This window comes from Choloepus didactylus, chromosome 6, assembly GCF_015220235.1.
Source record: "Choloepus didactylus isolate mChoDid1 chromosome 6, mChoDid1.pri, whole genome shotgun sequence".
Taxonomy (NCBI): Eukaryota; Metazoa; Chordata; class Mammalia; order Pilosa; family Megalonychidae; genus Choloepus; species Choloepus didactylus.
In genome coordinates this window covers 19,286,742-19,310,405 of record NC_051312.1, presented here as the reverse complement: position 1 = coordinate 19,310,405, position 23,664 = coordinate 19,286,742, and the positions used below count along the sequence as shown (strand labels likewise).

Below are 23,664 nucleotides of genomic sequence, written 5' to 3'. Positions count from 1 at the left end.
AAATCGTCCCCATTCTTGGCATACATTCTCTTATCTATAAAAGGAGATGGTGGACTGGATGAGCTTAAATATCTACCTTTTGAGTGTTTGATGTGTTTACACACATTTTCTTATTTAATCATCACAACAACCCAGAGAGGAAGGCTTAGTTTCATTTTACATTAGAGGAAACTGATGCTCAGGAAGGTTAAATAACTTGCCCAAGTTCATTTAGCTACAACATGGAGAAGCCAGGAGAATTGGACCAGGGTTATCTGACTCCACTCAACCACTCCACCTTGTTGCTTCTCCTTGAAGCTTCTTCCATTGATGATTTGGGTAAATTGATTTACCCATTCATCACACAAATATTCTGTCTTCTCAAAGCATTGACTGGCTGGTGCTGAGGGGTCACAGGATGAATTGAATTAGATGCTGTCCTCAAGGATCATATTATTTGCAAACATGTCTCATCTCCCCTGATAGACTGATACACAAAATAGAAGCAGCTATTGGGACTAGGTGGGTCCAAATCAGTGTGATGGGGAAAGAAAGTCCCCTTGGTGGGGAGCTCAAGGAAGGCTTCGTGAGAAGGTGGCATTCCCCTCGGTTCACTTCTGTTTTTCTCACTTGAGGTGGTGTCTGCCAAGCATTGCTACTTTTGTGTTCTTTTCAGGGTGGAGCAGGATGTTGTAGCGTTTGGGAAAGAAGAGGCAAGACAACAGGCCTGTTCTTGATGCCAAGATGGCAGAGATTTCCACAGCCACTCTGTCTCTGCTGCAGGCACTCATGTGGGCAGGGAAGAAGGACACCCAAGCACAGGAGCAGACCAATATATTGTGAATGGTAGACTTGGCTTTGTTGAAGGTGTCAGGCAGCTGGCGGGCAGGGGAAGGCCACCGGCAAGCTGATCAGACCTAGCAAACCTATGGAGCCCAGCATGACATTGAACAGTTCAAAGGAGCCCTCATCACACTTTACAGTCATGTGGATCCGGGCTCTGAAGAATTCACAGGCTGTGGAGGCCATCTGGTCACCCAGAGTGTACCCAAGGCTGCCTGGACCAGAGAACAGACAATGCAGATGATGCTAAGGAAAACCAGCCCCGCCCACTTCCTAATCCTGGTGTCTGGCTGGGTGGCATGGAAGGCTGCCACCACTATGGTGGTCTCGGCCAGCACAGTGGACACACAGACTGTGAGGGTGACACCAAAGGCCACCTGGCACACAGCACAGGTGATGGAGCCTGGGTGGCCAATGAACAAGAAGGGGCAGAGGAAACAGAGTGCCAAGGAGGACAGCAGAAGGTCATTGAGCTGGTTGTTATTTGCTTGGGAACTGGGGGTGTGGTGGTGCCAAGTGAAGATGCCTAAGGTGGCCAGGGCAAGGAGGAAGAGCAGGGCTTTGCAGACAGCCAACACTGTGCTGAGGGGCTTGTGGTAGGACAAGAAGTCAAGGGTTTTGGAAATGCACTGGTTCTTCCCCATGTTGGGCCACTTGTCCCCAGGGCACTTCTGATATGCAGCACTAGCTGACAGGAGAAAGAGAAACTGGGTCAGAGAACAGAGTGAGGAAGGATCTGAAGTTTCTGGAAACTTTCCCAAGGCCGAGCAGTTATGACTTGTGACGGTTTTTCCAGCAGGCTCAGTGCATTTCATTCTAATTATGATGGGTCTTCCAGATTGCCTGATGTCCTCAGATTCAGGGCCAAAGACACAGATGGCAGAAATCCTGACAGCAGCTGCTTATCATGCATCAGACTATAGTAAAATAACATTGAGACAGCAACCCACAGAAGCTCTAACTCCTCCTAGCTAGGCCTCATCCCTTTGGATTGAACAGTCACTTTGGCAACATCATAATTCACAGTCATAGCTAATTTCTTTCTGCATTTATTTATTCATGAGTCTATTTAATTTAAGGAATGTTTATGGGGCCCTTACTATGTACACAAGCACGCACGCGCACGTGCTCTCTCTCTCTCTCTCTCTCTTTAATTCAGCCATCCTTCTCTAAATGAATTCATTGACAGAACTTATCAGAGCTTTGCATTCCATAGTGATATGGACAGACTTTGTGGCTGGAGTCCTGGAGCAGTCATAGATTCTCATTTGACCTTTTCCTTTGCTTTGATTGTAATTCCATGTTATTAGGCTCTTTGATTCAATGTCCTCCTAATCTCCAAGTCCAAGATTTTCTTCTTTTTTATCATTTCCCTCATCCTCTCTTCAGTCTCTGGTGGTTCCTCCTCAGCTTTTTTCAGTAGCTCCATTATCTTAAATGGGCATATTCCCGGAAGTCCCCGTCTTTCCTGGGGAAAGTTTGCAGTGCGAGGAGAGACCTCATCCAAACCTCTGACACAACAATTGCCTGGATTCTGAACTTAGCCTTCCTGCACCAGTCTTTCTCCTCAGTACATCTGTTGTCTGTCAATCTCCCCAAGCACATATTGAAATGCACACTGTTTTCTACTCAAGTAATTCAGTGACTCCTCGTTTCTCACAGAATAGAGTTCACACTCCTCAGACTGACATGTAAGGCCCTCCATGATCTGGCTACTCACTTCCTTGCTTCCTGCCTATATCTCCCATCACAGTCTATACTGTGATGGATCAGTCTGGGCTCCTTATAGCTTTCATGCCTTGAGCCTTTTCTAACTTACTCCTTTGTCTGGAATATCTTTTTCATGCTTCATTGCTTTTGAAACCCCACTTGTTGTTCAAGGCCTATATCATATGCCACCCCATCCAGTGAAATGTTTCCCTACGTACCCTTTGTTAGAATTAATTGTTCCTCTGTGCTCTCATGGCTCAATGCTTGAACTGTTATTTTGTAGCCTAGTTTCTTTGCTGATAGACCAGAGCTGTGCTAGTCTCCTTTAATAGGTCATGAGCTCTGTGTGTCCAGAAGCTGTGCCTTATTATTTGTTGCTTCCCTTGCACCTAGCACAGTGGCTGCATATAGCAGGTGCCAGTTGATACCTGTTAAATGAATGACATTTTAGTAAAATACAGATTAAGTCATTAGGGAGATTTATTCAACATTCATGGAATGCCTGCCATGTACCAGACATTAAGCCAGGCACAGGATCTAGACAACTCATGGTTGATGAGAGAAAGAATGACTGTATAACCTTTAATGGGTTTGGTGTAACATGTGAGATGGGCACATTGACATCACCTTTTTGTCTTTCTCTTTCCTGGACTTTGCTTTCTCATGAAAGGAATTGCCCCTTGATGTGGACATCAGTTCTGCAGCCCCTCCTTCCCCAGCTACTGGCAGATGACTCTAACCAAGGGCCAGCCTCCCTCATTACCTGGTGCCATGGCGATTTCTCCTGGGGGAGGGGAGATTGGCATAGCAGTCTGGCTTCTCAGATAGGGTTGACTTCCTGGTTCCCGTAGGACATTTTTCCCTGCAGATGGAATAAGGACCCTATGCCTAAGAGGAGAGGGAGAGTGCTGGGGAGACTGCAGGGGAGATGGACTAGCATTGTGCAATCAAGTCTTAGAGGAATTAGTTGCATTATTACTGTTCCCCACCCTCCATTCTTTCTCTCTCCCTCCTTTTTTTTTTTTAAATGAAACCCCTCTTTCCTTCCTTTTGCTTTCCTCCTCTCTTTCTTCTTTTTCTTCCCTACCTCTTTTGCTCAGTTATCGATATGCTCTAGGTATCTGGTATTGTAAAGGGTATAGGGAAATGGCAGTAAGTAAGAATGGCCTGAGCCATCAGGGATTTCACAGTCTGGTGAAGACAGCAGGATATCTCATGGGGGAGATAGGCTTGGGTTGGAATTCTAGTTTTGCCATTTATGGTCTTGGTGACCTTGGACTTAACCTTTCTAAGCCTCAGTTTCCTCTTTAGCCAAATGAGATAATAATAATATCTCCCATGAGGATACTGTGAAGGTTAAATAAAATAATGCAAGAGAGTCAGACACCATGCTGCCTGGAACATTGTGCACACACAGCACTAGTGAGATGGGATAAAATTCTGAAGTATTAATCTGGGAGTGTGTCCCCAACTCTGAGCTCACCAAGTCCTTCGTTTGCATTTCAAGGGACTCATTTTTCCCTAGTTGCTTTTCCTCCCAATTTCCTCATCTGTAAATTCAGACCCTTCGCAGGGTCATCAAGAAGATTATATATGTATTCACATATATCGCATGCTTAGAACTTTACTTGGCACAGAAAAATACTCAAAAAAGTGTTAACTATTATTATTCTTATAGCCTTTAAGAACTCATGTTAAATGAACACTGATGAGAATACCAAAAACTCATCTTAAAGAATCTGTGCTTAGTTTGAAGACCTCCTTTTAACATTCATAGGACTTTTATTGTACTTTGGTTTCATTTCTATAACTTTGCTTGGTTATTTATGGCAGTGTGCCACTAAATGTTGAACAACTGGCTCTCTGGAAAAAAAATCCAGGATTTATAGCATTTGCTGATTTCCATGGTGCAACAATTCCCACCATGGCCAATTTCAAACTACCAACGGTTTAGCATGCTGCTTGCACAATTCTGAAAATTTAACAATTGGCTCTAATGAACCAGTAGGAGGCAGCTCTCTATCCTATACCTAGACTGCTGGTATCATATTAAATGAATATTTTGAAAAGGCAGCAGATCTCCCTTCTGCTGGAGATCATGTAGCCTAGAGGCTGGCAAACTACAACTCACAGACCACATTTGGCCTGCCACCTGTTTTTGTATGGCTTGTGAATTAATGATGGTTTTCACATTTTTAATTACTTGATAAAAATGAAAAAAGAATATTTTGTGACACATGGAAAATATATAAAATTCAAACTGCAGTGTCCATAAATAAAGTTTGGTTGGAACACAGCCATGCTTATTTGTTAATGGATTGTCTATGGCTGCTTTTTTGCTCCAATGTCGGGGTTGAGCTGTTGTGATAGAATTGGTATGGTCTGCAAAGCCTAAAATACTTAGTATTTGACCCTTTACTGAAAAAGTTTGCTGAACCCTGGTCTAGTCCATTTGTTTGCTACTTTTTAAAGAAAAATTAGGGGAAATTGTATTTTTTAGGTAAAATCTTATGCTTTACACTAATATATTCGGCAAAGAAAATAGAAAAACTCTGGTTGTTGCAGGCAGCTGTGGAAGTCTAGAGCTGCACCCCCTAGGCTCTCCCTGCTGGAACAAATGCCTCATCAGCTGGAGCTCTTATGTCCTCTCTAAAGGACTCTGAGGGTCCGGGGAACACACTGTAAAAATTCTTGGTTCATTACAGCCAATTGTTAAACTTTCATCAACCTGCTTAACTTTTGACAGCCTTTTAAAACTCACATTAAATGAACACTGATGAGAATACCATCAACCTTCTTAAAACTTCTGTAGTTCTATAAGTCAAGGTCCTTTCTAGGTCTTTTGACCAAAGTAACTTAAATGCCCAAAGAGGCAAAGAGACTCATCTTAGGTTATACATCAGATGGGTGAAAAGCCAAGGACCCAGACCCAGCTCTTTTGGCTGAAATCCCAATGCTCTTTTCTTGACATTGTTGGCTGAGGCCTTTGCCCTCCCAAACCTAATTCATCCTCCTTTGGGATGGATGTAGCATTACCTTTCAGACAACAAGGAGGAAGACTCACCTGCCTTCCCTTCTTGCCCCCATCACTGAGCAGCAGCAGAAGAATGGGTGGGGTTGTTGGAGTGCAAGTTCCATACCACAGATTTCCCATTTTCATTTTTTTAAAATGCAATTTTATTGAGATATATTCACATACCATACAATCACCTGAAGTGTACAAGCAGTTGTTCACAGTATCATCATATAATTGTGCATTCATCACAATCAATTTTTTGAACATTTTCATTACTCCAAGAAATAAAAATGAAAATAAGAATAAAAATGAAAGTATGAAAGAACACCCATTTACTTTTTGTCCCCCTTTTTTTCTACTCATCTGTCCATACACTGGATAAACAGAATGTGAACCACAATGTTTTTACAATCACACAGTCACGCCATATAAGCTGTACAGTTATACAACCACCCTTAAGAATCAAGGATACTAGTTTGCAGTTCAACAGTTTTGGGCATTCCTTCTAGCTATTCTAATACACTAGTAACTAAAAAGGGATATGTATATAATGCATAAGAATGACCTCCAAAATAACCGCTCGACTCCGTTTGAAATCTCTCAGCCACTGAGACTTTATTTTAATTTCTCTTCTCCCTTTTGGTCAGGAAGTCTTTCTCAATCCCATGATGCCAGGTCCAGGCTCACCTCAGGAATTATGTCCCATGTTGCCAGGGAGATTTACACCCCTGGGAGTCATGTCCCACATAGGGGGGAGTTTATCTGCTGTGTTGGCTTAGAGAGACAGAGGCCACATCTGAGCAACGAAAGAGATTCTCAGGCTGGGGTGGGGGGGGAGGGGGTAACTCTTAGGCAAAATTATAAATAGCCTTAGCCCCTCCTTTGTAATAACAAGCTTCATAAGGGCAAGCCCCGAGATTGAGGGCTTGGCTTTCTTCAATGGTAGTCCCCAATACTTATGAGAATATCAGGAATTCCCCAGGTGGGGAAGTTTAATATTTCCAATTTTCCCCCAGTCTCTCAAGGGGGCTTTGCAAATACGTTTTTATTCTCTGCCTAAATTACTCTGAGATGTATGAGGGCTTCAGGCTAACCTATACAAACCAACCAGATCTCACCCCCTATTCAATGTTCCATGTAATTATGGTGTTTGAATAAACTGACCATTCCAGGTTAAATTATATAGCATGCTACAGGAAATATAGATTTTTCACCAAATAAACATCAATTCCTTTGGTCTCACATAGAAGTTGATGTTTTAAAACACACTCAATATCATCCTTTTCCCTTTAGTCTGGTTTACCTTAGTCCTAACCAAGTTCATTTTGTTCATCTCTCTAATTAAAGTCTGATCTCTTTTTCAGCTTCTTTAACATTTGCTGCATGGGGTAATGCTGACATTCATAGCTGCTGAACTCTAGCTCTGAGTCTCAGGTGTCACACAGATACCTGAAGTTCCAGGAACTGACCAGGTTATACACAAACAGCTCATCATCTCAGAATTTAGAAATAACCATTACAACTCAGGAATAGAGGTGACTGCTGTAAGAGGTTATATCTAGGAACGTTTACCATAAGTATTCCTTGGATAATCTATGCTCCCAGATTCAATTCTCAGTTCGTACATTATAGTTTGTCCACATTAGTGAGGCATTATAATGTTTATCTTTTCAATTTTGGCTTATTTCACTCAACATACTATCCTCAAGATCCACTCAGCTAGTTGCATACCTCACAAATTCATTTCTTCTTGCTGCTGTTAAATATTCCATTGAATGTATACACCACAGTTCACCATTCTGTTTATCGGTCACTGTACACATAGTTCACTTCCATCCTTTGTGAATTGTGAATACTGCTGCCATAAACACCACTGTGCAATGTCCATTCATGTCCCTGCTCTCGGTTCTTCCAAGTATATAACCAATAATGGCATTGTAGGACCACATGGCAACCCCATAGTTAGCTTCTTGTGGAACCACTGCACCACCTTCCAAACAGGCTGCATCATTCTACTTCCCTACCAACAGTGAATAGGTACATCCCTCTCTCCACATTTTCTCCAACACTGTATCCCTCTGTTTACTTTTTAAATAGTTTTATTCACACTCCATACGATCCATTCTAAGTAAACAATCAATGATTCCTGGTATAGTCACATAGCTAGGCATTCACCTCCACAACCCATATGAGGACATTTCCATTTCTTCCACAAGGGAAGAGGAAAAGCAGGAAAAAAATGAGAAATAAAAATATAAAAGATAGAAGAAAAATAAAAATAAAGTAAAATACAATGAAAAGGTCAGACAACACCACCACCACCAAGAATCGCATATCCCTCCCTTATAACCCCCTCTTACAGACATTTAGCTTTGCTATATTGCCTTTGTAACAATTAATGGAAGCATCTTACAATGTTACCATTAACTATAGACTCTAGTTTGCATTGATTATATTTTTTTCCCTTGTGCCATCCAATTTTCAACACCTTGCAATGTTGACATTCATTTGTTCTCCCTCTTTTAAAAACATTCTTATATTTGTACATTTAATCACCATCATTGACCGCTCAAAGTTTCACTAAGTTATACAGTCCCAGGCTTTATTTTCTATCTTTGCTTCTGGTGTCATACGTGCCCCTAGCCTTCCTCTTTCAACCAAACTCACACTCATCTTTGTTCAGTGTACTTACTGAACCATCACATGGTATTATGCTATCCATTTCTGGATCTATACAATCAATCCTGTTTACCTGTATGTACTCCTTCAGCATCAAATGCCCAATTTCTAACCTCTTTCTATCTCCTGATAGCCTGTGTTCTCAACTTTAACTCTCAAATTTTACTCATCAATGTTAGTTTATATTAGTGGGTCCACTGAGTATCTGTCCTTTTGTTTCTGGCTAATTGCACTCAACATAATGTCTACTGTCTACCATTTTGACTTTTCGAATTTGTGTCTTTCATTTTATTTTATATATTTTTAAAATTCAGTTTTATTGAGATGTATTTACATTCCATACAGTCATCCATGGTGTACAATCAGCTGTTCACAGTACCATCATATAGTTGTGCATTCATCACCCCAATCTATTTTGACCTTTTTCCTTACACTAGGAAAATTTTATTTTACTTTATTTTATTTTATTTTATCTTAATTTTATTTTATTTTCCCTCTCTTTTTTTACTCTCACTGATAGTCTTCATTTGTGCTCTCTTCTCCAAACCTCTCTCTCCTGTGTTTTCCTATCTGCTTTTAGTGCTCCCTTTACTACTTCTTGTAGAGCTGGTCCCTTGTTCACAAAACTCTCTCAGTGTCTGTTTGAAAATATTTTAAACTCTCCCTCATTTTTGGCACACAGCCCCTTTTCAGTATTCTGAGCTTAGAAGGACAGTTTTACCAGATATAGAATTCTTGGTTGGTAGTTTTTCTCTTTCAGTATCTTAAATATATCCTGCCACTGCCTTCTTGCCTCCATGGTTTCTACTGAGATAACTGCACACAGTCTTATTGAGCTTCCTTTGCATGTGATGGATCGCTTTTCTCTTGCTGCTTTCAGAATTCTCTCTTTGACATTTGATAATCTGCTTATTAAGTGTCTTGGAGTAGGTCTATTTGGATCTATTTTGTTTGGGGTACACTGAGCTTCTTGGATCTGCAGTTTTATGTCTTTCATAAGAGATGGGAATTTTCAGTGATTATTTCCTCCATTATTGTTTCTGCCCCTTTTCCCTTCTCTTTTCTTTCTGGGATGCCTATGACACATACATTCATGCACTTCATTTTGTCATTCAGTTCCCTGAGACATTGCTCATATTTTTCCATTCCTTGCCCTATCTATGCTTTTGTGTGTAGGATTTCAGGTGTCTTGTTCTCCAGTTCCTGAGTGTTTTCTTCTGCCTCTTGAAATCTGCTGTTGTATGTCTCAGTTGTGTTTTTCATCTCTTCTATTGTGCCTTTCATTCCCTGGAGTTCTGCTGATTGTTTTTTCAAACTTTCAAGTTCTTCCTTATGTTTGCCCAATGTCTTCTTTATGTCCTTCATCTCTTTTGTCATATCTTCCCTCAAATTATTAATTTGATTTTTGAATTGATTTAGCATATTTGTTTGAAGATATTTAATTAGTTTTTTCAACTCCTGTATCTCAATTGAAGTGTAAGTTTGTTCCTTAGACTGGGTCATATCTTTGTTTTAATTTTTGGTTGTCTATGCATCTGGTTTCCTTGATTAGCCCAATCAGATTTTCCCAGACCAGATGGGCCCAGGTCTCAGGAAGAGGGTGCAATCAGTATCACGTTTCTCTGAGGATGAGACCCAGAAATTTGTCAGACTTTCCTGTGAGGCCTCTAGACCCTATACTTTTCCTATGCTGCCCAGCAGGTTGTGCTTGTCAGCACACAGCTCCCTACCAGCATAAAGAGATGCATTGCCTTTAATTCTCAGTAGACCCTGTTCCTGCCAGGGGCTATGGTTGTCAGAAGCCAAGCTTAAGCTGTTTCTGTTTTGTTTTCTTTTTCCCCAGGCCCTAAGGTCTGAGTTCTCTGAGGGAGGGCAACCAGTTGAGCTGGGCCCCACCTCCTGCTTTTCTTAGGGAAAATAAGCCCTTTAGTGATTTATTTCCTACATTTGATTTCTTCTTTTGTCTCTCTAACTATCTTAGCTCTACCCTTGCCTGGGTCAGCACTGACAATTGAAAATGCTTGAGGCTCTCTCTAATGAGATACTTAGAATGAGAGAAAAAAAGGAAAAAAGAAAGACCCCCCCCCTTTCAGAGCCAGTCCCCAGCCCCCCCACTTACCAGTCAAGAACCAGAGTTGGTGCTTGGTTCTATGTGCCCCTTTTCTTGGCACACAGCCCTTTTTCAGTATTCTGATCTCAGCTGACTCCAAAAGCCTCTGTTTTTATCTATTTTTGTATTTTTTTCTGTCAGCCCCACCTCCTCTCTGTCGGGAGAAACCTTGGTTTCATTTCCTGCTTGCTCCAGGTTTATCTGTGCTCATAGCTTGTATTCAGTAGTCCAAATTTGTCAACTAAAACTGCAGTTGGAGCTTGGTTGAGCTACCTTCCCTTCCTCCTAGTAGACTGCTTCTTTTTTCCACAGGGAAGCGTTTCAGCACAGCCTGACATTCCGGTGGGGTGGGTTGCCAGCTCTGCAGTTTGGGAGCTTTACTTACAGTTCTTATGCTGAGATCTCAGCCATTCCACCCATTCCAGACTGGTGTATGATGTGTGTCCAGTCACAGATGTCCCCCAACAGTTTTTCCAGACTATTTACTAGTTGTTTCTGGCTATATGCTAATTCTTCCAGAGAACTAATTTAATTCCACACCTCTTTATGCTACCATCTTGCCCTGCCTTCCCATTTTCATTTTTGATTGATTCCTTCCAGCTATGGACCTCACAATGTCTTTGTTGCGTATTCGCATTGTCATGTAATGAACTGGACATCAGGACAACGGGGTTCTATCCTGGCTCTGCTCCCATTTTATTTTTGTGATCTTCTCTCTTCTGATTCTCAGATTCCTGACTGCAATCCAAAGGGGGCTGGAGCAGCTGATTTCTAAAGTTCCTTGCAGTTCTCACATCATTACATTATTGACAGTAGCAACATACCACCATGGAAACACTGCAGTTGATAATGTGCACTGATAATGTGCAGGTGTTTATATGCATGAGCTTTTAGTCTCATAATAACTGTACAATGTATGTGTTATTAGAGTCACAGAGGAGAAAGGTGACACTCAGAGAAGGTTAGTGACAAGGTCACACATAAATGCCATTTTGGTATTTGAGCCCAAGTCCCTTTGGTTCTAAAGCCAGTGCTCCTTTCACTAGGCCACACTGCCTCTCTGCTATTCTATGACTCACATCAAGCAAGGATGGACATGTATTCTGTAGGAAATCTTAGTTGCTCACCTGCCAAGGCCTGGCATCCTGTGCATTGGCACATGCATCTCCTAGAAATGGTCTCTCTTTTGGGGAGCAGGACATCATATTCCGATAGGCTATCAGCAGGGCTCTAGCCACAGGCAGGCTTGTTAAATGGTATCAGATTAGGAAGTCTGAAGGCAGACAAGTGGGCAGCTGCCAGGTTCTCAAGGCCCATGCAATTCTGGGCCCCTTCTCTGGGTGGAAGCCCCTAATCCAGGCCACCTGCATCCCTGTAGCTCCTCCCACAGCTTCCTCACCAAACTGTTGCCTGGGTATGTGGCTGGGCGCAGCTCCAACAGGAAGTCCTCAAAGCTGGGCACTGTTCCTGGGTATATGGTCAGTTCAAGCTGCCATTCAGCAACTTCTGGTCCCCATGGTCCAGCATCAAGGGTTTGGAGGAGAAGGAGTCAGAGAGGATCCTTATCTTCCCAGTCCCATTCTTCTCCCACAGGGCCTCAGCCGTCAGTCTGAAGTGAAAATGGTAACAGTCACAGATGATGATGTTGGTGGCAGACGATGAGGTGACGAGGTCAGCTGCACTGCTGGTCCCGTTGCCTGGGCTGCTGATTTTCTTTGAGAAGGCCAGGCAGCCACCCATGTGCCCCATCTTCACCTGCAGTTGCTGATGCCACTGTGCAAGCCCACCAGTCCCACCCTGGTTCAGTGAAAGTGACTCAAGAGCTTATCCAGGACCCAGGGCTGCTGGTGGGCATGGCTGGGTCCTATGCATAGGAAGGATAGGAAATAGAAATGTTTGGAGAATCTGGGGTATTGAGATCCATGGCCAGTCGGGGGAAAAACTGGGCTGTATATTCCTGGCCAAGACACCTGAGCATCCCATGCTCTATACTCACAAGTACTCAGACCAGCTGCCCTGTGACTTGGCCTTATTTCCCCTTCTCTCTTTTTTTATTTTTAGTTATTATCTCACCTAGTGTACTGAATTGAATAATATCATCCCCAAAATTCATGTCCACCTGGAACCTCAGAATGTGGCCTTATTTGGAAATAGGGTCTTTGCAGATACAATTATTTAAGTTAAGATGAGGTCATACTGCATTAGGGTGCCCTTAAAAGAGGAAGGGCATTTGGAAAAAGAGACACAGATGTGTGAAAATAGAGGCAGAGCTTGGAGTTATGCTGCCTTGAGCCAAGGAGCATCTGGGGTCACCACAAACTGGAAGAAGCAAGGAAAGATTCTGCTTTAGAAGTTTTGGAGGAAGCTTGGCCCTGCTGAGACTTTGATTTCACATGTCTAGTTTCAAGAACTGTCAGAGTACAAATTTCTGTTGTCATAAACCACCCAGTTTGTGGTACTTTGTTAGGGCAGTACTCAGAAACTAAGGCATCTGGCCTTTGTGCAGGTCCTTCAAAGACTGTGTGCCCAGGTCTGAGAAGTCAATTCACCTTCTTAAGAAGGAATGCAGTGGATGAGAGAGTATATCCCATGGTGGTGGGAGCCGCAGAGAACTAATGGTGTGCTAAGGGTTTTATATTTATTTATTGTCTAATTTGTGACATCATGGAGAAATAAAGGTTCAACTGAGTTAAAAACATGAGTAATCAGAAGAATAGAAACATGATACAGCACTTGTAAAACACCAGAGGAAAAAATAAAAGGTCAAAAAAAAATTTAAGAAAACTCAGGAAAGGACAAAAACAAAACAAGAAGAAAGCAGGACAAATAGAAAACTATAATAGAAATAATAAATGAACACTTAGAAATGCTAATTAAATAAGAAATAGAAATGCTTTCTATTTATTGTTTCTATTATTATAGCTTCTATTTATTAATAGAAAGCAATGAGAAAGTATAATGACATAGAAAATGTTATTAGGGCTGAGTCACATCAAACATGTCAGCCATTGGAGTAGATGTGAAAAGGTAAATCATCCTAATTAAGAAGAGTGTGCTGAGTTCTCTATTTACCTGTCTAGATGAACTCTCCCACCTGTCTGCTCTGGCCCTCAGAAGACTGACCCCTCTGTACTACAGCAAAGGGCTGCCCTGCTGTCTGTCTTTTAGTAGGAGGCTGGAGGTAGGACGAGAGTGAGCTTGGGTATTTGTTCCCTGCGATTCCTCCCTGCTCAGCCATGGGTTGGCAATGACCGCCTTCATCTAAGGAAGGCCAAAGCTCTGGTCAGGTCCCCTTTTCCTGCTACTTCTTTCACACTGGATGGAAACAGCTTCTCCTATTGCTGTCTTCTGGGTGTTTTATTCTTAACCCTGCCCATCACTTTGAAAACAGCTCCTTCATTAAACTCTCGTTGGTTGTATGGATTGAGTGTGCCCACTGTGTTTTGCCTTTTCAAGGGTAAAGAGGGGAGAAATAGGCACCCTCCCACAGGATAGCTGGTGTGAAGATTCAGACTATTACAGACACTCTCAAATTGAATAAATAGCAAAAAATCAGTTATGAACTATTTAGAAGAGATACACCTAAAGCAAAATAATGAGAAACTTCAATATTAGGAGAAAGAAAATATCTAGATCTTAGTGAGTCCACTTGGCCTGTAGACTCTCCAGCCCCTCTGATCTAAGAGAGGATGAGAGGCTTTTGAAGCACAGAGGTAAGTGCAGAGAGTTATTTCCAGGAGGCAGACTAACTAAGTGGTTGCCCGTATGAATACCTAAGTTTTCTTTTCCCTATCCATTGGCAAGAGACTTTTCAGGGGCCATGACAGGATGGTGCTGTGGTTAGTTGTTTATTAGAGTTAAGTAACAGTCACAGAATTCAAGAGAGTAATTTTTTTTTTTTTTTCACAGAGGAGCTGTGGCTTGTCCATTGAAGAGCCCTACCCATAAAGCGTTTCCTGGTCCCTGTTCCCCAAGCTGGGGTTGAATTCTCGCACCTTTATCCTTAGCCTTAGGACCATCACCACCATTGTGTTATCAAGGAGCTGAGCTCTTTCTTCCTCAGATTGCTCAAATCATGCCTTTTTCCCTCGATGTAATTTATCTTAGTTTTTGAGTCTTTTTCTTCTTCCTCTCCCGTCTTCCTTCCTCTCCCTTCCTCCCCAAGTTACTTAGTGCCGGAGCCAGGCATTCCCCAGCCTGCTGTAAGGAAGTTCCTCACCAGGTATAGGTAAACAAGTTCTTTTACTTCAAAGCCTTTGGTAACTCTCTGGGCCTGTATTGGGCAAAATTATACAGAGGACTTGGGAACTGGCTACTGCTGCATCTAGGCTTATATTGCTATTATCATTATTGTCAACAACAATAACAATTTCTAATAATGAGCCTCTGTTATGTACCAGGCCCTGTGTTATCCTTGTTAACATCCACGATGACTCCAAGGGGTAGATACATCATCATTTATTATTGCCACCATTATTTTTTTAAATGAGGAATCTGAAGCTCACAAGATGACATAACTTGTCAAGATCACATCATTAGTAAGTAGTATTGTTAAGATTCAAATCCAGATTTACTGGTTTTAAAGCCTGTGTCCTTAGTGACTGCTAGCTCTTCTGCTTCCTAGGCTAGCTCTGTGGGTGGGCATTCTGAGACGTGAAATAAGGAGGTTCCTTTGATTTTGTGGACTCTGGGACTTTGCAAAATTGGTGTCTGGAGAAGCAATGGCTATTGCAAAATGCTTAAGAATTTCTTAAGATGTAGTGAAATTGGAAGTTCCTTGAATTTTTTTTTTTTTTTTTTTTTTTAACAAGATGAACCTGGAATGTTTTATTGTGTCAGAAAGTACAGAAATGCTCTAAGTATAAGGGGGACGTGCCAAAAGGACACAAGAGCCAGTATGAAGTGCTTCTACTGGTGATATCTGAGGGCAGGTAAGCGTCTAAATAAATAATGATGGTAGTGGATTATGATCCATTGAATAGAAAACTATGAATCCATATTGATATAAATTAATAAAGAAGAGAAAAGGAGTAACTTAAGAGTGGAAAATTCTGGCAAACACTACCTTTAACAACTTATCAAAGCCTGTATCAGCAGTAATGGAACAAATAGAAATCCTGTGCCACCTGATAGGGTGCAGTGATAAAGATACAGTATTACTTCTGTGATATTCATGCCAAAGATGCATACTTTGAATCTAATCATGAGACAACCCACAAAATGACTGACCTGTAATCTTCAAAAGTGCCAAGATTATGAAAGCCAGTGAAAAACTGGGGCATTATTCCAAAATAAAGGACGCTAAAGATACATGACAACTAAAGGCAATAGGTAATTCTCAACGGCATCCTTTTGCTAAAAAGGACATTATTTGGACATTTGGCAAAACCTAATTGGGGTCCAAGGATTAGCTGGTAATGAGGCATCAATGGCAATACCTGTTTGACGGTTATGTAGGAGATTGTCTTTGTTTATAGGCATTAAAGTATTCAGGGTAATAGGCCTGTTAGGTTGACAACTTACTCTGAAATGGTTCAAGAATTAAAAAAAGATCTTTATTCTATACTTGTAAATTTTTTGTATGTTTGAGAATGTTTCAAAATAAAAATGTTTAAAGAAGTGCAATTTCCTCTTCATTTTTATCAGCAATGACTCAAAAAAAAATGGCTATAGTAATGATGAAGACAAGATATTGAGAATGGATGTAGAGTTTGAACAAAATTATTTCTTGAAACATTAAGGTAGAAATTAATGTGATTTCATATAATATGTGGTATTAAGTGTGTATTTTTAACTAAATTAAAACATTCACTATTATGAGTTTAAAAAAGATCAGTGAATGAATACTTTTATAGACTGAATTAAAAGAAAATATTTAAGCTTTAACAAAAAAGTTTGGCTGAGGGAAAAACAGTTTTGCAAAACCTGTTGCAATCTGAAATCAAGATATTCAGCAGCAAGAAATATTCCAGTTTCTCAAAACCAGTTCGCACAGCAACTGTGTGAACGCCTTACTTTAAGAAAGTCTCAAACAAATATGCAAATCTGAAAGAAGTTACCATTGTACTAAATTAGAGATAAAATCATAATAAAAGTATTTATGGTTCACAAAAAAATTCAGAATTATAAGTTTCTTTTTATGAAGGAATTTCCTTGAATTTTGGCAAAATAAAGACGCCATCCAACAAGGGTTGGGAACCCCAGCATTAGAGAGAGGACACTTACATTCTAAGTGAGCTCAGTTTGTAAGAGGCTCCGGACATTGGGGTGTGTGGCCCCCAAGGGTGATTCTGATGAGAACTAACCTAATTGATGGGCTGACCTCTTCACCAATGGCCCATTGGGCTGTGATGTAGTGGTGAGCCAGGTTATCCTCAGGACTGGACTGTAACTATGTCGCATCTCTCTCAGGTAGGTAACAATACAATTAAAGAATGACTCAGCTTGCCTGGGTGTTTCTGGTCCTCTGCAAGGGAGAGGGTATCTCAGCTGGACCAGGCATTTGGTTGACTGAGCAGGCTGATGTCATAGCAACAACTGAACAGTTGTTTGCTTGTGTCCCAATTTTAGGTTCATAGAGTTGCCTTTTGAGAATAATTCGGCTTCAGATAAAGGCATTTCTAAAGGTCCTCTTGGTCCCCTCAGGAAATTATATTTCTCATTATGAGTTAAGAAGTGATGTCTTGTTTTGGCAATGATTTTGGGCAGCATGAGCCAGTCCCACTGGGGCCATTCATTTCTGACTGAGTACTTCTTTCCTGGAACTATGATGTCATCTCGTTGCCTGCACCCCACTGGACTATCAGCATCTTGAGGTTGGCGACTGGGTCTTACTCATATTAGTATCTTGGGAGTTATGAGCTGGCACGTAGTTGTCAGAAAACATCTGTTGAGCTGAGGCACTTCTGGAGCTACAGAGCTGACCGGAATAATCATCAGCTCAAGGCTGAATATATCAGGAGACTTTATTTACCCATCATTGGGGCACCTAACCTGGGAGTGATGACTGCCACCCCAATCTCATGAGGGCAGGAGGTCTGGTGGGGGTGAGGGATGGTGCTGTCAGGAGGATGGGCTCAGGTCTAATACCCCCCACTGTGCTGGAGTGGGACCTCAAGGCAGCCTGTAACAATGGGCACTGGACTGATGTCATGTACTTCAACTTTTCAAATAAGGCAGTTAAGGTCCAATAAGAGTGATTTATCTTGATACCTGTTCTAGTTTGCTCATGCTTCCTTTTCACAAAACACCAGAAATCAATCGGCTTTTATAAAGGGGGTTTATTTGGTTACACAGTTACAGTCTTAAGTCCATAAAGTGTCTGTGATGGTTAGGTTAATGTGTCAACTTGGCCAGGTGATAGTACCCAGCTGTCTGGTCAAGCAAACACTGGCCAACAATTGCTGCGAGGATGTTTGTGGCTGGTTAATAAATCAACAGGCTAGTTTATTAAATCATCAGTCAGTTGACTGCAGCTGTGACTGATGACTCACCAAAGGGCATGTCTTCCACAATGAGAGAATGCAATTGGCTGGATTTGATCCAATTAATCAGTTGAAGACTTATAAGCAAGACAGGTGGCGGACCTTCACTTCTTCTTTGGCTGCCCAGTGAAGCATTTCCTGAGGAGTTCGTTGAAGTTGCCAATTTGTTTCCTGAGGAGTCCATCAAACACGTTCGTTGAAGATCCCAGTTCATTTTCTGAGGAGTTCGTCGAAGTTGCCAGTTCGTTTCCAGAGGAGTTCATCGGACATCTTCCTTGGAGTTGACAGTTTGCTGACTGCTCTACAGAATTTGGACTTGTGCATACCCACAGTTGTGTGAGTCACTTTTATAAATTTTATAGTCATAGACACCTCTCATTGATTCTGTTTCCCTAGAGAACCCCAACTAATACAGTGTCCAGAAAACCTCTGTTAGCTGGGAAGTCACGTGTCTGGTGTCTGCTTGCCCCCAGGTTACGTTTCAAAATGGTATTCTCCAAAATGTCTGCATCAGCTTCCAATGGCCGTCTTCAAAATGTCTCTGTAAGCTGCAGCTACTCTCTCAGCTCCTGTGCATTCTTCAAAATGTCCCTCTTGGCTGTAGCAAATGTCTGGGCCTGTGTGGCTCTTTTTAAAGTACTTCAGTGATCCAATTAAGACCCACCCTGAATGGTTGGGTAACACCTCCATGGAAATTATCCGATCAAGCATTTCACTCACAGTTGATTGAGTCACATCTCCATGGAAACAAAGGACTCCAATCTAATCAACACTAAATACATCTGCCCCCACAAGATTGCATCAAAGAACATGGCATTTTGGGGGGCACAATACATTCAAACTGGCGCAATACCTTTGTAAGACTTTTCAAATAAATAAATATATAAAAAAAAGACAAAACTAGAAAAGCAGCTCTCTGTGGGCCAATGGTCCCAATGTCTGACTTAGAAGCTATGGCCATCATAACCGTATCCCAGCCTTACAGTTTGGAGTCCCAAGGCTGGGAGATTCTGCACTGAGTCCTCCCATGATAGCCATGGCATGTGCCTGGGTGTTATGTTTACCTGGGCTTGCCCTTGCCTTCCTGTCCAGTCTGTGGGTGTTTCTGAGGACAGGGCTAGGGCCTCTTATATACCCCTCAGAGTGTGTGGCTGTAGTACCACGCTCGGTGCAATGAGCAGTGTGCTCAGTGAAAGTTTGGAGATTATAATCAGTACAGAAATAGGCAGTGATTTGATTCAGTAAAAGGCCCTTCCTCCTTGTTTCAGTACCTCCCTCTGGAGTCAAATTTCCTGGGTTCAAATCCCAAGCTTATTAGCTGTGTGATTTTGTGCAAGTGACATTTCCTCTCTAAGCCTCAATGTCATCATCTGTAAAATGGGGGTAATAATATCTCCCTCATAGAGTTGTGAGGAATAAAAGAGACAATAAAGATGAAGATAATAATGACAATGATTATAGGAAATACCAATATAGCACTTAATATGAGTGATGCATTTTTCTCTGCTTTACTTTTATTGACTTAATCATCATAAGAACTTGAATACATGTAAAGCACCTAAAAAGCTCATATTAAATGTTCAATAAATGTTAGATACATTTTTGTGATTACTAAGTGATTCTCAGCTGATATTGCAGAAGAAATCATATGATAAGCTCGTTTATATGAGAGTGTGAATGACTGGCAATAGCCACGCCTCACCCCTTCTAGAGGGTAAAGCGTTTGCATGTAAATGGATGACCTTTTCAATTGTGGCATTTGAGGCCTCCATGGAAACTGGAGGGAGGATATTTAATATTTCTTGAGGAGTCTTTAAAGCTCGCAATTAAGCAATCCAGGCAGATATTTCATAGAAACATCAATCTGTCTGGTAGAATGGTCTGTCACTTGTCCAATTATCCAGCTTTCTGTGAAATGTGGTCACCCTAGCCTGGGTTATAAATCTTAGGTGCTGTCCTCAGCCCTCAGATTGTAGCCTGTGAGAGGGTGACAGGTCTCCAGGGACCATTATCCCATGGGCCCCAGGCTATTTAACAGATCAATAGAACAATTACAGGGGTTTGGCCTAAGGTTGCCAAAGTTTTATTTTGCCAAGAGAATTTAGTGGGAAACTAAAACCACTGTTTACAGCCAGATCATAGAAGAGAAGGACATTTTAACACCAAAAGTATAGGAAGAATATATCCTCAGATTAGAGGAAAGTCCTTACACTGATGGGTGGTTTCTTTGTCATTTTGCTGCAAACCAGTGAAAACGTCATCAGGGATCAGCACCAGCCGGTGGACCAGCGTTTGGGAACCCACAGTTCCCTCCAGTCCTAGCTCCCCTGTCCCAGGGAAGGGAAATGACCTTCCCAAGGTCACAGCCTGTGTTCTCCCCTTCAACCCCCCTGCAACCCCCCTCTCTCCACCTTTGCAGCTCTGTTCTCCAGCACTATTGCCTTCTGTGCCCAGCCAGGGTATCTAGTGATTTCCTTTCTCTAAGTACATCTCTCACTCGAGGGACTTTGCACACAGACAGCAACTTAGCCTTGGGCTTTGACTTGGGGGAGGTCACCCCCTCAATCACACCCAGGAGTGGTGCTGGGGGCTGCAGCTGAAGTTGCATGTGAACCGGGGCTGGTTGGACAGCAGGGCCAGGGTGGTCGCCAGGACCCAGATCCCTGAGATGCAGGAGCCATAGACCTGAGGTCCCCTTCCACCTCATCCACAGCAAAGAGGAGGCCTGGGATATGCGGGAAAAAATCGAATCTGAGTCTTAGGGAGCGTAAAGCACTGTGGGCATTCAGCCTGGTCAGCAGCCTTCCAAACAGCCACACAAACTACCCCAGGGAGTGTGTCCTTGGGAGGAGCAAGGGCAAGATGGGAGATGGGATTGGCCTTAGATGTTCATTTGCTGAGAAAAAACAGCCTTGGGAGAACTGGGGTCCTGGAGCAGACAGACAGATACAAGTAGATGGACATGGAGAAAAGTTTTCAGTCTCCCAGAGATGGACATGCAGACATACCAATTGACAGATAGACACACAGATGTATACACTGACACAACACATACAGGCTCACAGACATGCAGAGAGAGGCTGACAGCAATGCAGAGACTTATACAGCCTTGGGTCCACACACCAGACAGCCATTTGTCAGAGCAGATGTGACAGATCAGGCAGACACGTGGACGGTAAATGATTCAGATGCAGAGACAAGGGGTCTCACACACAGTCAGCCACTCAAATGTGGATGAGACTGACAGACAAGCAGACATGGACTGTAGGGAACTGGACAGACACAGGTGGAGACAGGTAGCCATAGACATACAGGTAATCACACCTGCAGACAAATAGCTAAAGGCACAGGTGGACTGTGATGAGGCAATGTTAAAGACACAAACCAGAATGCATTTGACAAAGACCCAGGCAGGAAGAAAGATGACAGACCTGGGAAGCATGGCGTGAGTTTCCTGTATAGATACCTAGCCAGGCTCAATGATTGAAATCTGGTTAGAGACCAGTTAGGTTTTGGAAACAGTTTATAAAACATCTATGAAACTGGGCTCAGGGGAAGAGTTGCAGGCAAGGGTAGCCTTGAGATGCCTTCTCTTTGGTCCCATGAACATTCTCATAAATGAATCTCACTGTTGCTCTAAATGCCATGATTCTGAAACCATCCCTGGGCCTTAGGTTGCTGAGCTCTGCCCTCTGTTAAATTGAAGGCACGTTAGCATTGGGTAGAGGGGGGAGTTGACTCCCAGAGAGGGAAAGGGACTTGCCTTTGGTTACTCAGCAACTTGGAGAGAGCAGTAGACAAAAGCCAATGTGTTCCAGCCCTCTGTTCCTTCTGCCAGGCCATGCCACCCGCGATGGTGTCTGGAAGGCCTTTCTTGAAGACACACAGTCTGGCATGGGTTCAGTCACTCACTATGGCACTGTCCTGAACCTCCCACCCACTCACTCCACACCAAGCCCCCAGATGACTCCAAGGGAACACCCAGGGTGAAGGGCAGACCCTGCCAAGGATCTCACTGCCTTGGAGGCCCTGGAGAGTGGGTGGCCTGTCTAGGGCCCAGCTGCATACAGTGGCCAGGAAGGTAGCTACCCCGCATTCTTCTCTCCTTCTCTCCATCCTTCCTTTCCTCCCTTCCTCCCTCCCCAAGGATAGAGAGCACAACTCACTGTTGGCACAGCGGCTGCTCTGGAGGTTGCTGGAACTTGGCTTCTGGCTGATCCAGCCCTATGTGTAAGGGGATCACAAGCCTGGTGAGCACGTCTCCTTTGGTAGAGCTGTATGAGAGCCTGGACATTGGCAGGTAGCCTGGAGCCCAGAAAGTGTCCACCATGAGCAATGCTGAGAGCAGGGCTGCAAGGACCACTGGATGGGGCATTGGGATGGTCCTTTCCTGTGGGCATGTGCCCGGGTCCTCTGTTCTCAGAGCATCTGGACTTGTTTCCTCCACAAGACTCCAAGAGTACCTGCTATGGCTTCCAGAAGGCTTCTCTCCCCTCAGAGAAGGGGAGAAAGTGACGGAGACTAAGCTCCTAGACTTTGCTTGAATGACTATGACTTCAGATTTCTCCAGGGCTCTGCGACCCTCTTCAAATCCTGGCCTCAGCAGCCCTCATCCTTGTTTCTCATATTCTGTAGCCCTGAGTCTGTCAATAAACGTTCCTCACTCCCCAGCTGCGGTGCCTGGCGGAGACAGCCCCATCTGAGCAGGTGAGGGAAGCATGCCTTGCCCCTCAATTCCTCTCTCCCACTGGGAACCCTGCTCTGGGGCCTATTTTTATGAAGCAATCAGACTTCCTGTCCCAGAGCCTCCTGAGCCTGCTCATACACCATAATCTTCAGAGTCAGAATGAATCCAGTGATGTGCAGGAGAAGCCTGAGGTCTCCAGGGAGAGACTAGAAAACAAGCCAGAGAAGGCAGCTTTCCTGAGTTGTTGGCTGGAGGCCCTGGACTGGGTATGCTCGCCATCATGTCTACAGGGACAGGGCATGGGGAGGTTTGACCTTTGGGTTTAGCTTGACTCTGCTTTTGGCTTGAATTCTATTCCCAGCCCTGCCAAGAATTCTTTCAGTGGTTTTGGGAATTCACCTCCTCTTTCTTGGGTCTCAGTTTCCTCTCCTGTGATAAGAAAATGTTGGATTCAAGAAGTGGTTTTCAAACTTTATTTTAACAACAAAACCCTCCCATAACATAATACACAGAAGCTCGGTGCATAAACACAGATGGGCTGGAGATGCCCCTTATGAGTGGCATGAGTGGCCTTGAGTTTTACCTGATGGGCCTTCCCTTCCGCCTCTCAGAGGCCTCTCGGGCCGCTTCAAAGAATCCTCCTCCTACAAGGACCATGGTTTGATAATGCAGGACTGATTTACCTTCTAAGGCTCCTTCCAGGTCTGACTCTAATTTTCAAGTAAGCATGAACAGATCAGTATTGCAATAGTCCTAATGCTTGTTCCAGGAGGGAAAGGGGTTGAGCAGACGCCAAGGGAATTCCAGACTCAGTTTAGAAGGGGAAGCTTTGGGATTGTGCATTCAGCACTGGGATGACTAAGAACCGCCGAGTGGGCAGGAACCATTAATAAGCTAAGAGAGTGAAGGGAATTTAGTTTTGTTGTGGTCATGCTGGTCCTGGACGAGTGAGGCTAGTCTTTTTGGGACAAACATGGCTATGACCCAGAGAGGTCAAGGTGAGTGCTTGAGGATGGGTGTGGTGGTCTGAAGCTGTATATATCCCAGAAAAACATGTTCTTAAATTTAATCCATTCCTGTGGGTTTGAACTCATTGTAAATAGGACCTTTTGATGAGGTTACTTCAGTTAAGGTGTGACCCACCTCTTTTAGGATG

The 23,664-nt window shown here is 43.0% G+C and overlaps 1 protein-coding gene across 1 annotated transcript; it reads right to left on the bottom strand.

Moving 5' to 3' along the window:
- Positions 1-605: 605 nt before the first annotated feature.
- Positions 606-23,165, bottom strand: LOC119536652. The gene is given in 12 exon segments (XM_037839488.1): positions 606-869; positions 871-971; positions 974-1,510; positions 3,296-3,394; positions 11,576-11,688; positions 11,690-11,822; positions 11,825-12,110; positions 12,173-12,264; positions 20,315-20,401; positions 20,404-20,516; positions 21,988-22,314; positions 23,092-23,165. Coding segments are annotated over 12 exon segments (2,226 nt in total).
- Between the last annotated feature and the right edge of the window lie 499 nt (positions 23,166-23,664).